The following is a 25167-nucleotide window of genomic DNA, read 5'->3' on the forward strand; positions in this document are numbered from 1 at the left end:
AGGCGGAGCTTTGGGTTCCCATGCCCGAATGTGGAGAAGACGCCGGCCATCGCGTCTCAGCGCCATCTTCCTTGCTGGTGCAAGCGCGGACTCCGTAACCGGCGACTGAGAGCCTGGAAGCCGCGATCGACGGCTACGGGCTCGGCCGCGGACAGTGCGGCTATCGCTGTGACGGGTCCTGGCTCTTAGCCGCGGTTCTAGAAAGGCCGGCCATCGCCGCAAGGGATACCGGCTCGGCCCCGACTGTACTCGAGATAGGCGGCCATCCGGGGAACCGTCGGGTAAGTCTTCTCTGGCTGCAGGTCCTTCCTCCCGGCCCTTGCTTCCCGCAGAGGAGCAGCCTGAGGGAGCGAAGGATGTGACACCTACATTGGAAAACAAAAGCCGTGGCCCTGGACATCTCTTAAAGGTACCGGCACCTTTAACTGCAAGAAGTGACGAGCACCTGACTAAGCTGTAAGACCCTCTAGGGCTGTCCCAATCTAGCCTTCCCCTGAAGTGAAACCCTAACCAATTCTCCCCAACCTGAATGGCCCCCTTTTTAGTAAGCACCCCTTAGAAATCTCCCCACCCCCAATGGAAACCCTTCCAACCCACTCCTCCAGGCTCTCCCATCTTCCCAAAGGTCTCCCCCCAAGCCCTACAATTGAAGAATATCTGGTTTCTAGTACAGTATTTCCCAAGTCCAGTCCTGGACTACCCCTTACCAGTTAGGTTTTCAGGATATCTACAATAAATATGCATGAACTTGATTTGCATACATTGCCTCCATTATATGACAATCTCTTTTATCCATATTCATTGTGGATATCCTGAAAACCTGACTGGCATGGGGTACTCCGGGACTGGACTTGAGAAGCAAGTTTGAGCTGGAGTAAACCCCAGTTATTCCTGCCCTCACTGGTGTCATCATCTCTATATATAAAAGGCACCACCAACGTTCTAAATGAAGCCTCCAGCCGGAAGTGTGAAGGGGGAGAGATATCCGGTTTCCCCATGAGTGTCTGCCCCGCCCTCGCTCTCTCTGTAACACAAACAGTGAAGGAAAACACAGCAAAGCATGAAATCAAATCGCTCTCTCTGTAACAGTGAAGGACTCAGAGGGGGGAGGGGAGAGAGGGCAGAAGCCCTCACTATCTCTGTAACAAACACAGCAGGAAACTTAACACTGAAGGACTCGACTCCGAGGGGACAGAGAGGACAGACAACACAGGGGAAGGGAGAGAGGGCAGAGGACAGGGACACACACACTCCCACATGCACACAGAAGAAAACCTTGCTAGTCCCCGATTCATTTGCATCAGAAACGGGGCTTTTTTACTAGTCTAAGATAATGCAAACAGCAGTAGTTTTGTAGTACTACCACTAGGTGTAAAGTTTCCATATAAGATCACCTTTAGTAGGCTCAGGAACCTTGGAGAGGGGGCTTGTGGTGGAGATGGGGATACGTGTATGGAAGCCTGATCCTTAGGGGTAGCCCTTCAGGTTAGGTGTTTCACTTTCAAAGAGGGCTTGATATTGGGGGGGGGGGGGGGCAAAAGGACAGATGGGGTTATTTACTGGATATACCATGGCTTTTCTGTGTGCACAGGGTGCATATCTCAAGCTGGAGCATAGTATTTGCATAGTAATGAGCTACTTTACATGCATTTGCATGTTTGCATCTCATTACTGTGTAATCCGCGTCACTTAAATAATGCTTTGTTAGGACAAGACTGCTTGTGACACTGCCCTTTAAGTCACGTTATGGAACAAATAACATGGGATATTGCCCCATTGCAGCTTGATAACTTCCTCTTTAAATGCTACATCTGGAATAGAGATTATTGCATGGATCAGGAATAAAAATGATTGAAACTTAGGAGTAGTCATGGAAGTCATCAAGGCTTTAGTTTGAAACTTGTGAGCATTAGTGCTAGTTTTTTTTGTTTGTTATTATTTAGTTAGTTATTGGGATTTATTAACTGCTTTTGTGAAGAGATTCTCCCAAGGTGGTGTACAGCAGGTACAGCTTGACATACAATTTGCAATTTTGTTAAATGATCAAATATAAGTGTAATACAATCAATGAAGTAAACTTGGAAACGGCACTTCCTTAGCATCCATATCAGACCAGTCCAGAACAAGTGGGTTGTGTCTGTCAATTAGCAGATGGAGACAGAGAAAAAAAGTAGTGCCACGTGAGTCACCTCTTAGGGCATCATGCAGTAATAGAATGTTCAGTATTTCTCTGTCTCCAGTAAATGGTGATGGTACACCATACAGATGCTTGAGTACTTAGCCCTGATGACTCCTAAGCTAGTATATTCTGGATTTTTTCCCCAGCTAAAATTATTGTAAGCTTAAGGAAGGCAGACAGGTCAAAAGAAATTGTGTTTAGGAAATATTTGGAAGTGTCCAAGTCCTTTTCCTCTTTCCCCCCCTGTACCCTAAGAAGGGTTTTTGGAGTTGAGATGCCTCCAGACTGGACAACTGAGGGCTGACTCCTGGACCAGTTTTCTTCGCTGGAACCCATTCGAGTATTGGGAGTTCTTCTCTGGCTCTTATTGGCACCAGAGGGCAATACTGAGAAGTTCTGAGTCCCTTTCCTCTTCTCTCAACCTGAATCTCTTTGACTGGAAGTTTCGCTCTACAAACAACAAGTGTACTCTGTCTTTCATTCTTCCTTTGTGTTGAATAAATGTTGCATATCTAGAGCAATGAGGTCACCGCTTTTAGTAAATCTCTAGTATTATGTTTTGAGATTGGTGGGTTATGAACGTTGATCGCTTCCGCATTGATTTTTCAATGTTTCACTGCATTTCTGTAGGCTTATATATTTAGCATAGCAGTGATTTCTCTATATTCTGAAAGAGATAATAGGTCTCTGTTTCAGTGCTTCTACTTGTGATACTTCTGTTTTTAATGTTGAAAGCAGCAGTTTTCTGGGAATTGCACTGCCAACAGCAGCTTTGCTATTTCAAGTACTCGCGCTAGAGTGTTTCTCTCACTGAGTGGCAGTGAGTCCATTCTATTTCTGTCTTCTTCCTACCAGAATCATCGACTTCGTGTCTACCATTTTATGTTTTCCTTGTACTCTGTTGATTTACTAACAACAGTCCTTCCTAAACAGCTTTTATTACTGGCCAGTATCAAGGCATTTTTGCTGTAATGATGCTAGACTGCATCAGTTGGGTTACATTCTATCAGCATAAGCTAGGTTACATCATTTCAGGATCAGCAGTGTTTTCTTCCATCAGCATGAGTTATGTTTCTTTCTGACTGCATCAGCTGCGTTCTTTCTTTCTGCTTCAGTTGCATTTATTTCTTCCTACATAGACTGTGTCAGCATCAGCTTTGTTTCTTTTTGACAGTATCGTCTGTGTTTCTCTCTATCCACAGTGGCTGTTCTTTGTTTCTTTCCATCAACAGCAGCTGGGTTCATTCTGTCAGTAACTACTGTATTTTTTCTGTCGGCATCAGCTTTAGATTGTAAGCTCTTCCGAGCAGGGACCGTCCTTAATTGTTAATTTGTACAGCGCTGCGTAACCCTAGTAGCGCTCTAGAAATGTTAAGTAGTAGTAGTAGTAGTAGTAGCTTTTATCATTCCAACACTATTCAGCTACAGTGCACCTTCAACCAGTCTCCAGGATTGCATCCAGAACCCCTTCTTTTTCGTTTATATCCAAATGGTTGTTCATTTCAAAAGTATGACCTTTTAACTTTCCTGTCTATTGGAAGTATCCTTAAATTTATGCTCTCCTGGTTCAGTATTACCACATGCACCTTGCTGTCTCACCTGGGATGCTACCACCTGTTTCCTTACAGCTACATTCCATTACTCCTCTTGCAGTTATATTTCTACGTGGCACCTGTGCAACAAAATAAACAGATCATCCTTTTTTTCAGACCTCATTTTCTTCTTTGTTCAATAGTTCATTTTACCACAGCTTCCTCTCCAGTATTCATGGTTTATCTCAGTTCCTCTACCTGTCTTCTTTTGCTCAAACTGTCTCTTCTGAGTCAGTCCTCCTTTGAGCTTACTCAGATTTGGAAGTATCCCTGGTCACAGTACCTATTTGAGCTGAAATCCTTCTCCTGGGATAGTTTTTGATTATTCTTCCTGTAGAGCATGGTCCATGTCTAGCCAATGGTACAATCAGCAGCCTTGGGAAATACATTACTACTATAGAAGCAGTCTGTGGGACTAGAATAGGTGGTGGCCATTTCAGAGTTCAGAGGTTTTCAACTTGATGGTAGTGAGTTCCTCCCTCAACACCCCTACCCTCCTCCCTTATTTTCTGACTCTACAGGACAGCGATACCTGTGCTTAAAAAATAGTCTACAAGAATTCTTACTACTGCCTCCTCCAAGAATGCCTTCTGGACAGCTAGGCTACTGTTTCGACTGGGACTGGTTATGGAGGTTGCAGTGGTCTCCTACTCTTCATCCACTGATATTCAGGTCAGTGCCCAAGGAGCTGACACATGATAGGTCTGTCATGGATCCTCTTTGTGGCTGCTGAAGCATTGGTCCTAGCCTGTGAGCAGGCAGGAATACAATCGCCAATTATAAGATTACTGTTCTTCCCTCGCATTTGGTTCTAAGGTTCTGGCCTTGATTCACTATTCTGTACTGTCACTGTGGCTTTCTTTAGACCTTCAGTTTTGTAATTGTAGAGGACAACAGATGGCATTTCTTTCTTTCAGAGGTGTTTTATTTCAATAGTTGAAGAAGGTATAAGAGAGCTTCCTTCTTCCATCTTTAGAATTTGATGTAGATGGACAAATCTTTTAACCAGAGTTGTGGTTTTCATATTTATCTTCTTTGCCTCCCTCTCTTAGTTAGACATTTTTTCTTTCTTCCCTGTAACAGATACTACTACTACTACCACTACTACTATTTAGCATTTCTATAGCGCTACAAGGCGTACGCAGCGCTGCACAAACATAGAAGAAAGACAGTCCCTGCTCAAAGAGCTTACAATCTAATAGACAAAAAAATAAATAAAGTAAGCAAATCAAATCAATTAATGTGAACGGGAAGGAAGAGAGGAGGGTAGGTGGAGGCGAGTGGTTACAAGTGGTTACGAGTCAAAAGCAATGTTAAAGAGGTGGGCTTTCAGTCTAGATTTAAAGGTGGCCAAGGATGGGGCAAGACGTAGGGGCTCAGGAAGTTTATTCCAGGCGTAGAGTGCAGCGAGACAGAAGGCGCGAAGTCTGGAGTTGGCAGTAGTGGAGAGGGGAACAGATAAGAAGGATTTATCCATGGAGCGGAGTGCACGGGAAGGGGTGTAGGGAAGGACGAGTGTGGAGAGATACTGGGGAGCAGCAGAGTGAGTACATTATAGGTTAGTAGAAGAAGTTTGAACAGGATGCGAAAACAGATAGAGAGCCAGTGAAGGGTCTTGAGGAGAGGGGTAGTATGAGTAAAGCGACCCTGGCGGAAGATGAGACGGGCAGCAGAGTTTTGAACTGACTGGAGAGGGGAGAGGTGACTAAGTGGGAGGCCAGCAAGAAGCAGATTGCAGTAGTCTAACGAGAGGTGACAAGGGTGTGGATGAGGGTTTTGATAGAGTGCTCGGAAAGAAAGGGGCGGATTTTACGGATGTTGTAAAGAAAGAAACGACAGGTCTTGGCAATCTGCTGGATATGAGCAGAGAAGGAGAGAGAAGAGTCAAAGATGACCCCAAGGTTTCGAGCTGAGCAGACAGGGAGAATGAGAGAGCCATCAACAGAAATAGAAAACGGGGGGAGCGGGGAGGTGGGTTTGGGGGGGGGAAAAAATGAGAAGCTCGGTTTTGGTCATATTTAATTTCAGGTGGCGTTGAGACATCCAGACAGCAATGTCAGACAAGCACGCTGAAACTTTGGTTTGGATGCAAGGTGAGATATCAGGGGTAGAAAGGTAGATTTGGGAGTCATCAGCATAGAGATGGTAGGAAAAGCCACGGGATGAGATTAATGAACCAAGGGAAGAAGTGTAGATAGAAAAGAGGAGGGGACCAATAACAGAACCCTGAGGTACGCCGACAGGCAGAGGGATAGAAGTAGAAGAGGATCCACCAGAGTGAACACTGAAGGTGCGGAGGGAGAGGTAGGAAGAGAACCAGGAAAGAACAGAGCCCTGGAATCCAAGTGAGGACAGGGTATCGAGAAGTATGCTGTGATCGACAGTGTCAAAAGCAGCGGAAAGATCAAGAAGAATGAGGATGGAATATTGACCTCTGGATTTAGCCAGTAATAGGCCATTGGAGACTTTAGTCAGCGCAGTTTCGGTTGAGTGGAGAGGGCGAAAACCAGATTGTAGTGGGTCAAGAATAGCATGTGAGGAGAAAAAATCAAGGCAGCGGCGGTGAACAGCACGCTCAAGTAATTTGGAGAGAAAAGGAAGGAGGGAGATGGGTCGGTAATTAGAGGGACAAGTAGGGTCGAGTGAAGGCTTCTTAAGGAGAGGTGTGACCACAGCATGTTTAAAGGCAGCAGGGACAGTCGCAGTGGAATGTGAGAGGTTGAGAATGTGACAGATAAAAGGAATAAGAGCAGGAGAGATGGCATTAAGAAGGTGGGTGGGAATGGGATCAGAGGAACAGGTGGTACATTTTGAGGAAGAAAGGAGAAGTGTAGTTTCCTCAATAGTAACTTCAGGAAAGGAGGAAAGGGAATGAGGGGAAGGAGAGAGAGGGGAACGGACTAGTGGAGGGAGAGGTGGTGAGGTAGAGAAAGCAAGGTTTATCTTTTGAACCTTGTTGTGAAAGAATTCAGCAAGGGTCTGAGGAGATAATGAAGGGGGAGTTGGGGGAGGGGGCACCTTTTGGCCATGGTATCTTTTCATGGTATACTCTCAAACCAATATATTGGTTTTGCAATAAACTCTGAGTTCTCTATGCTGTTTTCCTCAAAATTCAGAGCTCTCTAATACTTCCAGCCTTCCTGGACTTGGGTTTATACCTTACTTATCTGGAGATTTTTAATCCCACCTCTTTGGGGAACTGCTTTGCTTCATCCCACTTGTTCTGGATTGGTCTACTATGGATGCTAAGGAAGAGAAACATATATCTTATCTGATCATTTTCTTTCCTTTAGTCCTATCAGACTAGTGCAGAAACCCTTCCTAGTTGTTTTTTTTTCCTGTTTCGTATTATTTCACAGTTAAAAGTAGTCTATTCTAAAATTCCTTCACTTAACTCTTTGGATTCTGACATGACTCCTGACCCAGATAGAAAACTGTGTGTAAGTAGAGTACAACACCGTTTTGTAGCTAAAGGAAATGGATGCCTACAACATTTGATTGGATATGTGGAAATGAGCACCATTGCTTTGTCATTTGAAATACTGAGAATTCTATCACTGCACAGAGGGGCAAATCACATAGAACTGATGTGTTTCTCTGTCTCTATCTCCTGGTCAATGGACACAACCCAGTTTTTCAGGACTAGTCTGATAGGACTAAAGGAAAGAAAATTAGCAGGTAAGGTATAATTTTTCCATCGAAGTCTAGTAGTAGGACTAACATGATAGAGTATCTGAAATATAAACATTTAACAGCTCTGTAAAGCAGTTTTAAAAGAGCAATATCACAATGTGCCCACTGTGTGCTTAGATACTTTTCTGTGAGGTAGGATGGGGCATTTATAGTTGGAAGAGCCAAACAAACTATCTCTGACCATGTTTTTCAGGCTGTCTAATTGCTGTGCTGTGTTGGGCAAAATATTAGGCCATAGTCCTAGTGATCTCCCATTTCACTGCCTATGGGATAAGGCCATCTGCAGATGTTATCATTCTGTGATAAATATTTGTGTGTTAGGAAAAAATGCTGAGGAATATTTCTGTCAAGTGGGAGAGGAGCAGCTATTTATTGTGTTACATTAGCTAGAGATTTATTATTGCTTTTTGCCTTGTATATTTTATTGATAACTCATCTCCTAACCAGAGGTGAATTTAAAATAATTTCATAGGATAAGCTTTAATTTTTATTTTTTCTGTCACTTAGTTGGACGTGAGGCCAAGTCAAGGAGGAGAAGCTCCACGAGAAGTGATTTCTGAGTCTGGCAGCATTGTCATCTCTGGTTTGAGCCCTGGCGTGGAGTACACTTACAGCATATCTGTGCTGACGGATAATGAAGAGAAGGGTGGTTCCATCACTAAGACCATAGTAACACGTATGATACATTTGTTTCTTTTAAACATCAGTTGTTTTCATTGAGCAGCTTTGAAGAGACTAATTCACTTGTGTCTGTGTTAGATATCAGGGTGATTTTCAATATCCCACAGAAGTGGAAGGTGTGCAGGTACTTTTGTACATGTGGACCTTGTAGCTGATTTTCAAAGGGGAACTATCCATGGAGCACTTTCTTTTACTCCAGGAGTAAAGTGGGATCAAAACACTATTTCTGAAGGGCAAATTTATAATCTAGGTGCCCACATTTTCATACCCATTGTGCATATAAATGTCTAGAATACTGCTACTGGATTGGACATGAGCAATGCTCCACTTACACACATAACTTTACTATGTTACCCACGTCCCTGCCACATTTAGCTGCTTGCATACACACACACACACACACACACACACACACACATTTGCCGCGTCAAACCCTGGTATATCTTCGGCCAGTTTAAAGATAATCAACTATGTCTGAATATAAACATAGTTAAATATTGAGCTGAAACTTAATTTTATTCGCACTAATATTTTTCCCACTGTGAGACTTAATCACATCTGGTGTATAATGGAGAAAATGACCTCAAAAGTCCTTGCACGGCAGCAGACCAAAATTTCTAAGTGCCAGTGTTTTAAAGACTCCAGTATTATCATTGGTCAAAAAAACTCCCATGTTATATATTAATTTTAATAATTTTAAAAATATTTTTTCAATTAAAGTGACTTTTCTCTTCAGAAGTAATTATAACATCAATGGCACCTCAATCTTAGTATGCCATAATTGTTTTTTCTGTTAAAGGCACTTGATTTAATGTATTGTTCAGAAATATTGAAAAGATTACTAGACACTTAGCTTCACTTTCTGCCCAACGGGGCTCGCCGTTTCATTCTTGCAATAAGCTTTGTCAGAGGACTAAGTGTTTTTTCTCTGTTATCATTGTGCCAATCTTTACAACATGGTGTCCTTAAGCTTGAAAGATGCCAACCCTTAGGAATATAAACATAGCCGATTATCTTCAAACTGGCCCAAAAAAGCTGGGGGAGGGGGCCAATATTCAGACCGGGGGAGTTAGCCCAGCTAACTCCGTTGGTCACTGCTAAACCCAGATATTCAATGCTGGGCCATTTCAGGTGACTGACATTGAATATCCAGTCTATTTTTGGCTTGTTAAAAGATAACTGGCTATGTTGATATTTAGACTTAGCCGGTTATCTTTTAACTGGCGAAAGATATCCCCACGTATTCACACAGCTAAATATAGCCACTAAAGTGGGGCTGAAAATTGGTGGATGACCAATTATGTTGGCTGATATAACCAGCTATCTGCTAGCCGCTAACCGTTGATATTCGGCAGAAGATAGCCAGTTATGGGGCATTTAACTAGCTAGGTTTACCTTATGTACTTATGTAGGTACTAATCCTGACTGGTTAAATGATTTTGAATATCAGGGGTGGATATTCAGTGCCGGTAACTGGAAACGGCTTGGCATTGAATATCTGGGTTCAGCGAGGCCTGCTGTCCCGCAGTCTGAATATTTTTAAGCGTTGTATTCTAATGGTGACAGATAAATAACAAGTTAACTTAATCCATTTGAAGTTGTACACATTTTCAGCAGTTTAAAATATATGAGTGTCACCATACTAGAGACTAGATTCTATAAATGGTGCCGAAATATCGGTGGTGAGCTCTATTTTATAAAGGATCCACACACTTTATAGAATAGGGTTAAGCGCATAAATGGTGGTTAACTTAAGGCACCAGCAATTATGCCTGCTGTCGGTGTAAATGCCAGATTTAAATTAGGTGCTGATGGGGGTCTATTCTTGGCCATGCCCTCTTGAATTTACGCACTATAGGATTTATGCACCGAGCATTATAGAATATGATCCGTGAGTAAATCCCAGTTAAGGCCAATTAATACCAAGAATCGGTTGCTAGCAGCCAATTATTGGTGCTGATTGTCTTATTAATCAATTAAGTTGCATACACAAATCAGCAGTGCACGCTGATTTGCATGCACAATTTTAATCACCACATATGGAACCCCCAGTAGGTGTACAACTTAAAACAGATTCTGATTAAAGTTATACTGAGGCCTATAGGTGAAAACCAACATTGTGGTGTACCATTACTCTTCTTTACTGTATACAGCTTTCTGTTGTTTAATATTGTACTGTACGTTACTTTAGTGTATTAAAAAAAAGCACATAAAAAGAGCAAACAGAGTTATTGGTTTACTTGAATTTTGTTCATTATTCTTCTTAGCTCTTTCTCCACCAACTAAACTTCACTTGGAACCCAACCCAGACACTGGAACGTTGATTGTCTCCTGGGACAGAAGCACGTCTCCAGGTAAATGGACAATTTAAAACAGGATGCAAGTGTCTGTTGCCTCTACGGTGTCTGCAAACAAATAATGTTAAAAAAAAAAAGAAGAGAGATCTGGTGATTTTTGTCAATGCACAGGCTGAAATGTATTAGGAATACTTCTGTTGAGATAAAAAGTTTCTGTGCAATAAGGGGGCAATTCTATAAGGAGGATACCAGCATTTAAGCACTAAAGAACACAGGCAAATTCCAATATTCTGGCTACATTCTATTTTATAAAATGATATCTAAATGTGATGGCACATAGTTTGAAAGCAAGCCTACGCATGGACAGATCTGGGCAGTGAATAAATTAAGGGGGAGAGTTGTTATTAAGATCGGTTAAAAGGCAGGCTTTTAGTGCACCATGATTTACTATGGGAATCGTCAACCTGCGATATCTCAGTATTGCAAGTTGCTGACTCTATGATAAAGGGCTAATGTTTCTTGGAAGCCACTTTGCAAGTAGTTTTAGTCCATCAGCCTGGGAGCATTGAGCCACCAAACCGCCAACAGAAAGGGACCAACAACTTATAAAATAGTGGACTCCTGTTTGCGCCCATCAACAGAAAGCCCCTGTTGTGACTGCCGTCCCAACCCAAAGGGCATAACCAAGGTGTGGCTGCAGAAGCCCTAACCACTCAAGGCTCTTCTATACTTCCAAGGGCTTCCTTCCAGTTGGGCCTTAAATGTTCTCTGGTTGAGCAGGAGCAATCCCCAGTCACTCCTGTCCTTACTGGCACCAGGATCCAAAATAGTGCCTAAGATCCCTAGTGCTAGTCTTTTGTGATATTAAGCTGTGTTAAGCAGCTAGCATGAATTTTACTCACTGTAGATACTACTGCAGACCTGATGTAATGCCAACAGTGTGTTAAGACTAGCCTATGTAGTAAAAAAAAAAAAACAACAACAACCCTGTGCTAGATGCTTAATACCATAGGGGTGGGTAGCAGGCATGACAAGAGGCGGGGCAGAGTTGCACTTGTTGTCATGACTGCATACAGTGTTATGTGCAACCTCCCTACTGGCAGTCCTTTAGCACGACCGCTGCCCCATCTATCAAACAAAAATTAAGCCACAGCAATAGCTGTTCCCTTTTTCTGATCCCCCCCCCCCCCCCAAGCAGACCCCCAACCCTTGCCCACTCCCTGACACCTCCCACTTCTCCCTATCCAGCTCATTTTCAAAGGAGATCGCTGGCCATCTTCCGGCACAAATCGGGAGATGGGTAGCGATCTCCTGAACCCGGCCAAATCGGTATAATCGAAAGCTGATTTTGGCCGACGCCAACTGCTTCCTGTCGCAGGAGCCGGCCAAACTTCAAGGGGGCATGTCGGTAGGGTAGCGAAGGCGGGACGGGGGGTGGGGGGCGTGGTATGAGATGGCCAGCTTCGCCCGATAATGGAAAAAAGAAAGCCGGCTTGACGAGCATTTCGCCGGCTTCACTTAGTCCCTTTTTTTTCAGGGCCAAGCTTCGAAAAGGTGCCCCAACTGACCAACTGACCACCGGCGGGAATCGGGGATGACCTCCCCTTACTCCCCCAATGGTCACCAACCCCCTCCCACCCAAAAAAAAATATATATATATATATATTTTTGCCAGCATCAAATGTCATACCCAGCTCCCTGACAGCAGTATGCAGGTTCCTGGAGCAGTATTTAGTGGGTGCAGTGCACTTCAGGCAGGTGGACCCAGGCCCATCCCCTCCTACCTGTTACACTTGTGGTGGTAAATGTTAAGCCCTCCAAAACCCCCCAAAACCCACTGTACCCACATGTAGGTGCCCCCTTTCATCCCTAAGGGCTATGGTAGTGGTGTACAGTTGTGGGGAGTGGGTTTTGGGGGGAATTTGGGGGGCTCAGCACCCAAGGTAAGGGAGCTATGCACCTGGGAGCTATTTTTGAAGTCCACTGCAGTTCCCCCTAGGGTGCCCGGTTGGTGTCCTGGCATGTCAGGGGGACCAGTGCACTACAAATGCTGGCTCCTCCCACGACTAAATGCCTTGGATTTGGCTGGGTTTGAGATCACCGGCATTAGTTTTCATTATCGGCGAAAACCGATGCCGGCCATCTCAAACCCGGCAATCTCTGACATTTGGCCGGCCCCAACCGTATTATCAATACAAAAGATGGCCGGCCATCTTTTTCAATAATACAGTTAGGAACTGCTGTTTGCGGCACTGGCCAAATAGATGGCCGGCGATCTATTTGGCCAGCGCCGTTCGATTATGCCCCTCCACGTGTCTTAAATAAATAAATATTCCATTCCTGAAATACTTCACATTTTTACATTGATTATATTGCATTAATTTCAGGCATCACTGGGTACCACATTGCAATTGCTCCCACCACTGGTCAGCACGGTTCCACTCTGGAGGAAGACGTTGGTGAAAGTCATACTTCCTGGACCTTTGAAAACTTGACACCAGGAGTGGAGTACAATGTCAGTGTGTACTCTGTCAAAGATGACCAGGAGAGTGCGCCCACCTCAAAGACAATTACACAAGGTGAAAACAATAATACACTGGGTTTGTTGTTGTTGTTGGTTAACATTTAACAGTTTCCAATTCTATGAGAATAGGCTCATAACCCCAAATTCTATAAATGGCACCTTAAGATATGCATGCGAATTTGGCGGCATGGCCAAACTACACGCACAACTTAATCGATTAACAAGCCAATCATTGCTGATAATTGGTACTTAACAACCAATTAGCAGCACTAGTTGGCTTTAATTAGAATTTATGTACACAGCTTTCTAGGCATATTCTATAACATGGTGCATGTAAATTCTAATGCACATAGCCAAAAAGGGGGCATGGCCATGGACATGGAATGGGCAGATCATAGGCATTTCAAAAAACTATGTGCACTGTTGAAGAATACACCTGATCTGTGCCTATGTTAGGCACAAGTATTTAGGCCTGGTTTTAGCTGGCCTAAATTGCCGTGCCTACATTTTAGTCACAAGAACAGCTTCTAGGCATATTCTATAAACTACACCTAACTTTAGGCATAGTTTATAGAATCACACTAAGTGCGTTGTTTTTCAGCGTCAGTTATTAAGGCCCCATTTATAGAATTTTGCCTACAATGCTTATGTCTTATTTTCTGCTTCTTACCCATCTTTGCAAGGCTACAGAGTCCTGTGCTTTAAGTTTACTGAAGCATTCTGTTTCAGAAACCCATGCATTGACCAAACCAATAATTAATGAAAGAGTGTATGTTACAATTTCATTGCTTGTGCATTGTGAAGTGCAAATGTCTCTTCACAACAATTTGGGAAATGTACTGTCAAGCAAAATAATTTATTGCTTTAATGAAAATGGATGCAATTTTGTAAAATGCTTTTCTTTTTCTTCTTATGTTTTAAGACATCTTTAAAATGCAGCTCCATAGTAAAGCTGCACAAATCTTTCTGAAGAATGAGGTGTGTAATTCCCAATAGCCAACACTGAGACTGGATGGCAAATGGTCAACTGGCATCCTCAATTTCATTCTGATTTGATCTCATTAATAGATTCACTTACAGGCATTAGATCAACATTGATAGTATCCTAAACCATTACCTTAACTATTGATAAAAACTCAAAGCTGATATAGCTATTAGTGGTTGTCTGTTTGTTTCTGCTTATGGTAAAAGGATTAATGAATGAGAGATTTTCATTATGTACCACTCTGGATTGTCCCTTGCTGCTTTTTTAAAATTTTGTCTTTTTCAACTATGTGAAATTCCAGAAAGCCTTTTGGAAATTGGGTTCCGGAGTCTGGATTTTACTAGTGTTCCTAATTGGACTTTAGTATATGAATAGTGAGAGAGTTAAAGATACACAGGTAGATTGAATGGACTTGTTGGGGTGTTTTTTCTGCCATCGTTTAGGGGGTTATAAAATTGTGTGGCATCTACACATGTAAATAGAAAGATTTACAGGTGTGAATGCTAATTTAACAATACAGCTATCTGGATGTCTACATACTATGAGATGCATAGATTCCGAGGGGTCATAGTTTGGGCAATGTATTCCCAATTATGGATGGGAGTACAAAAATGTTGCCATCACCTTGTGCGTGTCTTTGAAGGCATGCATATTTATCAAAATACTGCTTATTTCAGCCATGGATTTAGAGGCGTGATTGAGGTGGGAATTTTACCTGTCTAGTATTTAAAATGTACTTAAAAATGTGAAAAATGCCTTTAGGACAGTGGTCTTCATTCATTTTTAATCTGGGGCCACTTTGGAATCTATGGAGCCGAAGGAGAGCCGCCAAATATCTTCCCATGTGGGGTCACAACACTTTTGACCAGTGTGTGTAAATGGCATCCATCCCTACCAGCCTACCTTCAAAGTTCATTGGGGGAGGAGGTGTATTCTCAAGGTTGCGAAAGCATTTTGAAATGCATTCTCTTTTGTCTGTTGAGAAATGCCTTGTCCTTCCTGTATGTGGCTCCCCCCCCCCCCCCCCCCCACTTTCCCCTTTCTGTCCTGAGCCTGAGTAGAGGGACAGAGTGGCAGGGAGAAAAAGGCAATGGAGGCTGCTCCAGTAGTATCCAGGGCCACCGCCTGGCCCCGGGCCTTGCATTAAGAGTGCTGCTTTAGAAGCTTGGCTCCTTAAATGATAGCTTTTATATTTGGAATTTTGAGGAATATGTTGCTTATATGTATAAGTGCTGGTACTTACACATGTAGGGGGCAAAATAAATGCCACATATATAAGTGCCACCACTTATATTTAAGGTACCGAGTGACACTGCTCTTTTTGTATGTTTATTTTCCTAAAATGCTTGATCACACTACATGTTTAGGAAAAATGCATATATATTTTCTCTCAACCCTGTATATATCTTATAAAAGACCTCATGTTCTATGAGCCTTTCATAAAATAGACTGGAAATAATGAATGTCCCGATTTGTACATTCTATTTATTTCTAACCTAGACACCCCATTCAAAATTGGGCTTTATGACTGTGTGACTGCAATATATTAAGTGAAATAGGTTAATACAGAAAAACTCACAGGGCTGTTTCAGAAAAATACTGTAATTATCATCTTTAATTTTTCTCTTTGCTCATTGTGAGAATCTGATTCATGTCCTTGATGATGCCAATAATCAATGATATATGTTGAGCATCCTTGTTTAGTGATGGTATTGATAACGCTTTACCTGGAACTGTGTTGCTATTCCTGACTGCCACAGCACCTCTTCCATAGCTTATTGCAATACTAATCTGAAGCAGAATAGATATAGCCCTACAATATTGGCGTCTACATTATATTTTTTATAATCTATTAATTTTTTAAGAACAAGGGACAATTTCAGATTATCTTAATTTAAAAAAATAATTCATGCTCCACTTTTGCTTTTATTTTTCCTAATCAATCATACCATTAATTTTTAATACATGTAACCTGACAAACATTGCTTCTTTTTTGTTTGTTTCCTTTGCCTTTCGCTGCTTTCACTCTTTTATGGCCTATTAGAGGTGCCCCAGCTCACTGACTTAACCTTTGTTGATGTAACCGATTCAAGCATCGAATTGAGGTGGACACCACTAACTTCCCCCAGCATTACTGGGTATTATATCACAGTAGTTGCAGCAGGAGAATCCATTCCTGTTTACGAAGAGACTTTGAGTCCCACAGAAGGATACTACAAAGTTACAGGGCTGGAGCCTGGCATAGACTATGAGATCAGCGTTACCACTCTCTCTCATGGTGGACAGAGTGCCCCTACCACACTGATACAACAAACGGGTGAATTTTGCAAACTTCCATGTTCCAAGGCCTTGAATGTGTTGCATGTTGTCACCTCAATTGCTGGGGCTTCTTTTCTGCATAAATGAGTACCTGTTAAAAATCCATTTCCTATGCCTCAAACTATATATGCAGGAAAGTCCATTTAAATGGATGAAATAAATATCAATGAAAAAAGATGAAAACAAAAATAGAATATAAAAATGAAATTATTCTAGGGATAACCTGTTGCTAGTCTACCAAATGACATGCTGTTTCACTATACAATGCAGCCATTTAATTAAAACTAATGGTGAAATAGTAGTTCAGAATAGCTGGAAAAAAAATCACTATTTCTTTATAGAGAAACATAGTGTAATGTACAGTTTGCTTAGGATTCTGCTACATCCAAGGGTGTATGGACACCCAGTTACACCAAGTAGAGAGCACCTGGCGGCACATAGGATTATCAATTGGAGCTGGTAGTTAGAGGGTACTCAGAAAAGGACGTGGATGGGCTCAGATCATAGTAGATGATTGCAGATCATTATTGGCTTGATGCATTCTGAATGCAAAACATTTGTAGCAGTATTTAGAAGCACTACATATCTATTGGACAAGAGGCTTTGCTCTCAGCTTTGCTAAACTGGTTTGCTGCCGGTTTTTCTTTTTTTTTTTTTTTTTTAATGTGCCAATGGCATGTGCTTAGCGGGCCTCTTGTTCTAGAGTCAAGTTGTTCATTATACTGAGAAACACAAAAGTTGAAGTTTGTTTTTTAATTCTGTATGGCATGGAGACATTGAGAATGTGATTTCTTCCCATCTAAAGTAATTAATGGAATTTTGGTTATTCGTGGCACATTTGTAGAGCTGGATGGAGGAGGAGATCTCATGGATGTTGCAGGTTCTATTGGTCATTCTGGCCCCTTTAGGCCTCTTGGGATGATGGGAGGATCAGAGGTGCATCAGGCTTTACATTCATGGCATATGTGAGGGTGTAGAGGATGTTTGAGGGTTGGTGTTCTGCACTTCTGAGTGCGGACTGTCTCCCTTCTCTGCTCAGATCATGCACATTGTAGTGTTTCTCCAAGCCAGTCTTCAGAAAAGACTGGAATTGGGTTTTCTAAAAGTTCAGGTTGTAGCTTTGGCCTGTTTCAGGTGCCGAGTACAGATGATGTCTATTGCAGCTCACCTGGATATCGTTCGATTCTTCAGGAAAGCAGACTGCTTTTGGCCTTCCTTTCATACACCATGTCCAGAGTAGAACCTTAATTTAGTCCTTCAGGCACTTCAGAAGCCTCCTTTTGAGCCACTCTGGAAGGCCTTGAAAGATCTTACACTAAAGATAGCACTAGTGCGAAGTAATGGGTCAAATAAAGACTGTCACCATGAGTGTCCAGAGATGAGCGAGGTCCGTTCATGTTTGCTCATCTGGTTAGTGTTAGGTTATTGAGTTGTTTAAAGTTGTTGTGTTTATTCTGAGTTTCTACTTACTGCTTGTCTACATAAATACTGAGGAGCTGGACTGGCTACCAAGAGAGATGTGTCGCAGTTCAGTTCTCCATCTCCATCTATCCTTCAGGTTCTGGAATAGTGAGAAGGACTAATGGAAAAAAATTATCAAGTGAGACCTAATTTCTCCTTATTCCAATGAAGAGAAAGAGAGAAACCCACACTCAACCTCTATAGTGAAACAGTCTTGCCTTGAGACTGGAATAGGGAAAATCCTTTTGAAATACAGACACTGTAGAATTAGGTTGAATTCTGTAAATCTACTTTTGTGACATCACCCAATAGCTTGAGAGCTTGTCTTAAACAACATGGAAAAAGTTTGGCTAACTCATTAAAACAACACAAAATTTAATTAAAACCCCTTGCTCTTTGAGCAGTTGCTGGTGACATGCATTCAGCACTCAAAAGGTTCATTGCCCTGCATGAACTGAGACTTTTAGGGAACTGTATTGCATGAAATCCTGCCTGTGTTCTCTTGCAAGCCTTCTGTTTCACAAAAATTGTATGAAATATTGTATAGGTTTTGGAAGGAGTATACACATCTATTTCTTATGTTGTTTGTAAATTGTCTAGAAAGTCTAGCCTCTCTTATCCTAATAGTTTTAAAAACATGATTCCAATAATAAGCAGGTTATATATAGATCATGATGAAGACATCCATCTACTACTACTACTACTACTACTACTTAACATTTCTAGAGCGCTACTAGGGTTACGCAGCGCTGTACAATTTAACAAAGAGAGACAGTCCCTGCTCAAAGAGCTTACAATCTAATAGACAAGTGAACGGTCGGTCCGATCGGGGCAGTCAAATTGGGGCAGTCTGGATTCACTGAACGGTAAGGGTTAGGTGCCGAACGCAGCATTGAAGAGGTGGGCTTTAAGCAAAGACTTGAAGATGATATTTTTTTTTTTGTTTTACCAAGTGATGTAACCTGATACAGTAATACACCTTTGGGATTTGCCCCCATATGTGATTTATAATGTGGATAATCTCTGCTGTTTAAAGAAACTGTTGCAAAAATATTCACCATTTGAGTGTTGTGAGATTACACCTATGCTCTGCAGATTTGATTGCAGTTCACTTGTTTAAAATCACAACCTTTATTTACACTTTATTTGCAAAGCAGTTTGTCATACCAAATAATAGCATAATTCTTGAACATCTAAGGATTAAAAATGACACTGACCACTTGATCATCATAAAGACGGATATCACACCATTCTCTTATTAACTTTGTTCTGACATAATATAAAGCATTGGTGACCAATTCTATGCAAAATGGAGGATATGTTTTCTTATTTTTGTAAAGGCAAGCCCATTTTCTTTGGATATCATTAGCACTTGATGGAGACCAATATGTCTCACATCATGAAAACGGCGAAAAACAGATAAACAGAAACCCTTGCATTCACACAAATAAATCACAAATAGCAAGGGTGACAAAAGAAATGGAGCAGCAGATGATATGCAAAATATAGAGGGGCATAATGGAACAGAAACGCCTATCTCCATGGGCGTTTATCTCCGAGAACGGGTCCGTGAAGGGGCGGGGCGGATCGTATTTTTTAAAAGAAAAAGACGCCCATGTTTTATTCGTCAAGGTGTGAGCTGGGCGTTTTTGCTTTTCAGCGATAATGGAAAATGAAATCGCCCAGCTCAAAAACGAATAAATCCAAGGCATTTGTTCGTGGGAGGGGCCAGGATTCATAGTGCACTGGTCCCCCTCACATGGCAGGACACCAACCGGGCACCCTAGGGGGCACTTTTACAAAAACCAAATAAAAGGTAAAAGAGCTCCCAGGTGCATAGCACCCTTCCCTTGGGTGTTGAGCCCCCCAAATCCCCCTCAAAACCCACTGCCCACAAGTCTACATCATTACTATAGCCCTAAGAGGTGAAGGGGGGCACCTACATGTGGGTACAGTGGGTTTGGGGGGGTTGGACGACTAGTAGCATTAAGCAGCACAATTGTAACAGGTAGGGGGGGGATGGGCCTGGGTCCACCTGCCTGACGTCCACTGCACCCCCTAACAACTGCTCCAGGGACCTGCATACTGCTGCTTGGGAGGAGGGTATGACATTTGAGGGTGAAAGTAAAAAGTTGTAAAACATCATTTGTTGTGGTGGGAGGGGGTTAGTGACCACTGGGGGAGTCAGGGGAGGTCATCCCCGACTCCCTCTGGGGGTCATCTGGTCATTTAGGGCACTTTTGGGGGCCTTATTCGTCAAAAAACAGGGTCCAGGAAAAGTGTCCTAAATTCTAGCTCAAAACTGTCCCATTATCGGCGAAGGGCGCCCATCTCTGTTCGCCCGATAACCACGCCCCAGTTCCGCCTTCGACACGCCTTCGATACGCCCCCGTCAACTTTGTCCGCATCCGCGACGGAGTGCAGTTGAAAGCGTCCAACGTTCGGCTTTCGATTATACCGCTTTATTTGTTTTTGTGAGAAGAACGCCCATCTCCCGATTTAGGTCGGAACTTGGGCGTTATTCTCGTTCGATTATAAGCAGGATAGTGACTTTATTATAGCATCCAAGACTTGACACAAGTCGTGTTTCAGCCCAAAAGGCATATGAGACCCTCTTCTGCTTGCAAGAGCATTGTCTAACATTTTTAATTCACTGCAATGTGAAATAAACATTGGAAGAGAGGTTAGAAATTTCTATAGCAATGCATGTCTCTATAAAGATAGTCTGATAAACGTTCAATGTCTTGTAACCTTGCATGAGTCTTTGCCCGTGTAAAAGATATTTTGTTAAAAATGGTTCAAAATATTATTTCTGTCTAATTGCATAAGCCAGTAAAATATAATAGGATTCAGTCATTCATTCTTTTATTTAGTTATTTTTTGTTCCTTGAATGTAGCTGTCCCTCCTGCCACCAATCTACGCTTTACTAATGTGGGCCCTGACACTCTACGTGTGACCTGGTCTCCACCAACCTCCATCGAGCTGACCAGTTTTCTGGTGCGATACTCACCTACAAAGAAGGAAGAAGATGTTGCAGAACTGACTATTTCTCCTTCGGATAACATGGTGGTTCTGACAAGTATGATTTTTAATTTTTTTTTAATGTTGTTGGGGTTCATGTGGAAGGGATAGAATAAACTTACTATAAGTAGCAGGGCCGCCGAGAGGGAGGAGGGGCAGGAGGGGCATAATTCCCTGGGCCTCCAAGGGGAGCCCTGCGCTGCGATCTCTCTCTCCTCCCAGGATGCATGCTCGGTTTTGAAACCGAGCATGCCCTGAGAAAAAAAGCAGCTGCAGGGGCAGGCAATCATCAGAAGAGCAGCGCTGGAGGAAGATGTATTCTACTGGTGGGACCTTGGGATTCCCAACAGTCAACAAGGTATTTTGTGGCAGTGATCTGGGGGGGAGGGGAGGGCAGCGGCCCTTCTCTGGGCCCGGTTCAGTCTCTCGCCGGCCCTGATAAGTATAATTCGGATCAGCTTAGTCATAGTGATAATGACTATTGAGAAAACTTGGGGGCCCTTTTACTAAGCTGTATTAGCTGCTAGCATGCACCTAACACAGATTTTAAAAAATGGAGTACCGCAAGATGTGCTCAGGCATTCTGCAGGAACTCTAAAATATGTGCACACTAACTATATACTAAAAAATATTTCTAATTTTTTGAGGGGAAGTGTCATGGGTGGAGAGTGGGGATTCCTACACTAACCAGTTTGTGCATCTACATTACTGTGTGCTAACTGGTTAGTGCAGGGCGCCACATGAGCCCTTATTGCCTACAAAATTGGTGGTGATAACTGCTCGTGCTGTTATTTTTAAAAAATGGCCGCATGCTAATGGCAACATTAATACAGATAATAGAAAATAGGCTTTCTCTCATTTGCTGCACCAAGAATCAGTAGCACAGCTTTGTAAAAGAGGCCCTAAAATAGGTCTTGCATAGGCACAATTTTTCCCTTACTGTCAGCAAACACAATAGCCATCTGGGATTTATGTTTATCAGTGCATTCCCTTGCATTATTGTGAGGAAATAGTATCTTATCTTTGTTCCTACATTTTCTTTTTTTGATACTCGTATGTGTATTTTTCAGGAAATCTACCAGATTTATACCCTGTAGTAGTAATATTTTCTCTGGGAATTCAAGCATTCAGTGTTCTGACAATTTGATTGCAACCAACATATCAGAACTGACAACAGTGTGCAATATGTGCCCCTCATTCCAAAAGTAGTCCTGCTACTCTAACATTGTTCCAATTCTGCAGGATTTTGCTAAATTTATTTTTCAAAGTTTGACAAGTCCTTCAGTTTTGGCTATTTTAATGTGCTCTATAAAAGTGAACTTGACCTCCATGAATATTCAAACTTGAACAGAGCTTCAGTTTATTGCAAGGTCTAGCAGTAGGTATCGTTTTAAATAGATTCTGTTCCAGTACAGATGTCCTTAGCTGAAGTACCCCTTTGAATTACTTTGTCCTGTTCGTCAGTTTCTGTTCTGTTTTCCGGTGGAATGCAGTCCCTTGATTGGTTTTGTCTCTTTTAGGTCTCCTACCAGGTACCGAATATTTGATCAGTGTCTACAGTGTATATGAAGAACGTAAGAGTACACCTCTGAGAGGAGTACAGAGGACAGGTAAGGGAAATGAGAACAACTCTTAAATGCTGTACTGTATTAATTAACTATGTATTGGATCACAAATTATAACATTTGACTCGCCTTCTTTATTCCTTGTTACCTATGATGGCTATTATGGAAGCTTATGAAGATTGTTGAGAACAAACAAGAAAATGGAGTTGCATTATTTTACTTTAATAGAAAGCCATTCAGCTAAAGAGGATCCTTTCAAGAATTTTACACCCTTAGCTAGTAAGAGGCATGCATGCAGCTGCCTGTGTGATCTGGAAGCTAATTGCAGTGCTTGTAGAATACACTGCAGCCTCAGGACAGAAAGGATGTTGAACATTCATTGTTGCCCAACTAGAGCAGGCTGAAGTTTGACCCAAGGAAGTAAAAACAAAAATTGTCTACAAGTCAAATAACTGGTAGCAGAATTGGAATTCGGACAAGAATTATGACTTCAGTCCCAGAGTACTTATCAATAATGCCCATTGCACACAGGACCAGCTGAAAAACAGTGGCTATTGACCCTCAGGAGTCAACCAGCCAGTCTGCTTTTCAGGGTACCTGCAATCAATATGCATGATGTTGATATGCATGCACTGCCTGTACTGAATGCAAATCTATCTCATGCATATTCATTGTGGATAACCTGAAATGACTGGCTAGATGTGTCCCAATGACTTGGTTGGAAATTTACTGAACTAAAAGGTTTTCCCACATTTTTGGGGCAACTTTATAAAAGTATTTTCCCCATGTAAACCATGTTTTCCACTTGGAAAAGAATTCTTATAAAATTAAGTAAACTTTTCTAAAGATGGTGTGTACCTTTTTACATGGGCTATGCTTAGGCATTCCTGGTGGCATAGTTTTTGCAGATCAAAGGCAGAGTTGCAGTATATGCATATCTTTGATAAAATATATGAGTACACACATAGAATACATATATAAATTTACACCATTTTCAAAGCAGGTGCAGATTTGTGCAAGTGAATTTCTGCAATTCTGGGGCTGATTCTGTGCATCATAGACACCTATGTTGCTTTTATAAAATAATCAAAAACCAACGAAATAAATTGCATTCCCCAATAACGACAAAATTATATATATATATATATGTGTGTGTGTGTCTGTGTGTGTGTGTGTGTATATATATATATATATATATATACACACACACAATTTTTTAAAATGTGAATTACCTTCAAATGTGAAGAGACCAAGTGGGAACTTCTCTTCAGATCTGACTTCAAAGTAAATATAGTAACTTCAGACAGCACTGTATTTTGAGTACTAGCTCTGTTTCAAGGATTCAGCACCAAATAATTCACAATTTTTCCTTTCAGTCTCTCCTCTAGGTTTCTTCAACCTTCAATGAAGAATCCTAACTAATAAAACAAATATGGAGTAAGTGTGTCCTCTTATCCCTGGTCACATGACCATTACTTGTGAATCAAATTACATCATACTAGATGAGCGTCATCCAATTAAAATCTTCATTCTTGACGCTGATATAGTATGATATATTTTGACCGACAAGTAATAATCATGTGACCAGGGATAAGAAGACATGTTGATGCTATCTTTGTTTGCCTTTATTAAAATAGGCTTAAAAAGGTACCTTGGTGGACTTTCTACATAGTCCTTATCTCCCCCTCCCCCAGGTTTGGGGAAAATGCATAGTACATAGGACCTCTTGTTTGTTGTTAGGCGCAGGAAGGTTACTTGAGTTTTGTGTATGCATTTCCAAAATTAAATGATCTTAATCACTTTCCCCCTGATATTCAAAGCTATTTAATCAGCCAGACATGACACACACATAGATTATAAGATTTTATCATCTACGCACATAAATGCACACCTTACCCACTCAAATTCTGCCCATGCGGATGCCCACCTCCAAATTATATGCCATCACATATAGGTGGGAGTAGGGGTGGGCCAAAGATGTTCCAGCAGCCAGAAATAAACAAACTTTTATTGACAAAGCACCCACAATGGAAAGACCCGACATGGGGCTGTGCTTCGGCAGAGAACTGCCTGCCTCAGGAGTCAAAATGCTCTGTCAGCTTTAATATGCGATGGAAAGATGATGCTGGGGAAACTTTTGGTGCTAAAAGCTGCTTCACTCTTAATACCCAGCTGTGGCATTTTATTGCTGGATTTGTATGTTTCCCAAGAATCATTGTATATTGCATCTGACAGAGCATTTTGAACCTTGAGGCAGGTGTTTCTCCGTGGAAACATGACCTCATGTTGGTTCTTTTTTTGTGTGTGGGCTCTGTCAATAAAATTGTTTATGCCTGGCTGCTGGAACTTCTTTGGTCTACCCCTACTCCTTCCTTACGGTGCTTTTTATGTAGGGGTTCCTTCCTTTTTTCCCCCCTCTTTTTGGAGCATGGTTTCTGCCATCACATTTAGGTGCCATTTTACAGAATGGTTCGTAGCTGAATATTGGCATTCACACACGTATGTGTGCACATATACATCATATGCTAGTATTCAGGTTATTAAAACATGTTGTTGGTGCTTAAATATCGGCATTCTCTTTATAGAACTATGGTTAAAATGGAGTAACTCTTTAGCACATTAGCCTCTTTCTATTTATTCTTTTATCCCATGTAGATTTTTCTGCCCAAAACAACACTGGTTCCCCCTGCTGACCCAAGGGATGCCTCTTCCAAGAGGCATGCTCCATGCAGCTTGTTGCTGGCAGGGATTTCCACAGTGTTTGTCTTCCTTCCTCCTGAGCCTGAACCTACACTACCTCTGCAGTATACCCAGACCCAATTGGCCCCTGAAGGATGGAAATCTAAAGA

The 25167-nt window shown here is 41.9% G+C and overlaps 1 protein-coding gene across 1 annotated transcript in view; it reads left to right on the top strand.

Annotated features, from left to right (window-relative positions):
* The window catches only part of FN1 (fibronectin 1), a 268540-nt gene that overhangs the window by 158206 nt on the left and 85167 nt on the right, over positions 1-25167 (top strand). The window contains 6 exon segments of the mRNA XM_030210701.1: positions 7972-8140; positions 10413-10499; positions 12830-13021; positions 15996-16268; positions 20629-20811; positions 22274-22363. Coding sequence (XP_030066561.1) covers positions 7972-8140; positions 10413-10499; positions 12830-13021; positions 15996-16268; positions 20629-20811; positions 22274-22363 — 994 coding nt within the window.

This window comes from Microcaecilia unicolor, chromosome 7 (assembly GCF_901765095.1).
Source record: "Microcaecilia unicolor chromosome 7, aMicUni1.1, whole genome shotgun sequence".
NCBI lineage: Eukaryota > Metazoa > Chordata > Amphibia > Gymnophiona > Siphonopidae > Microcaecilia > Microcaecilia unicolor.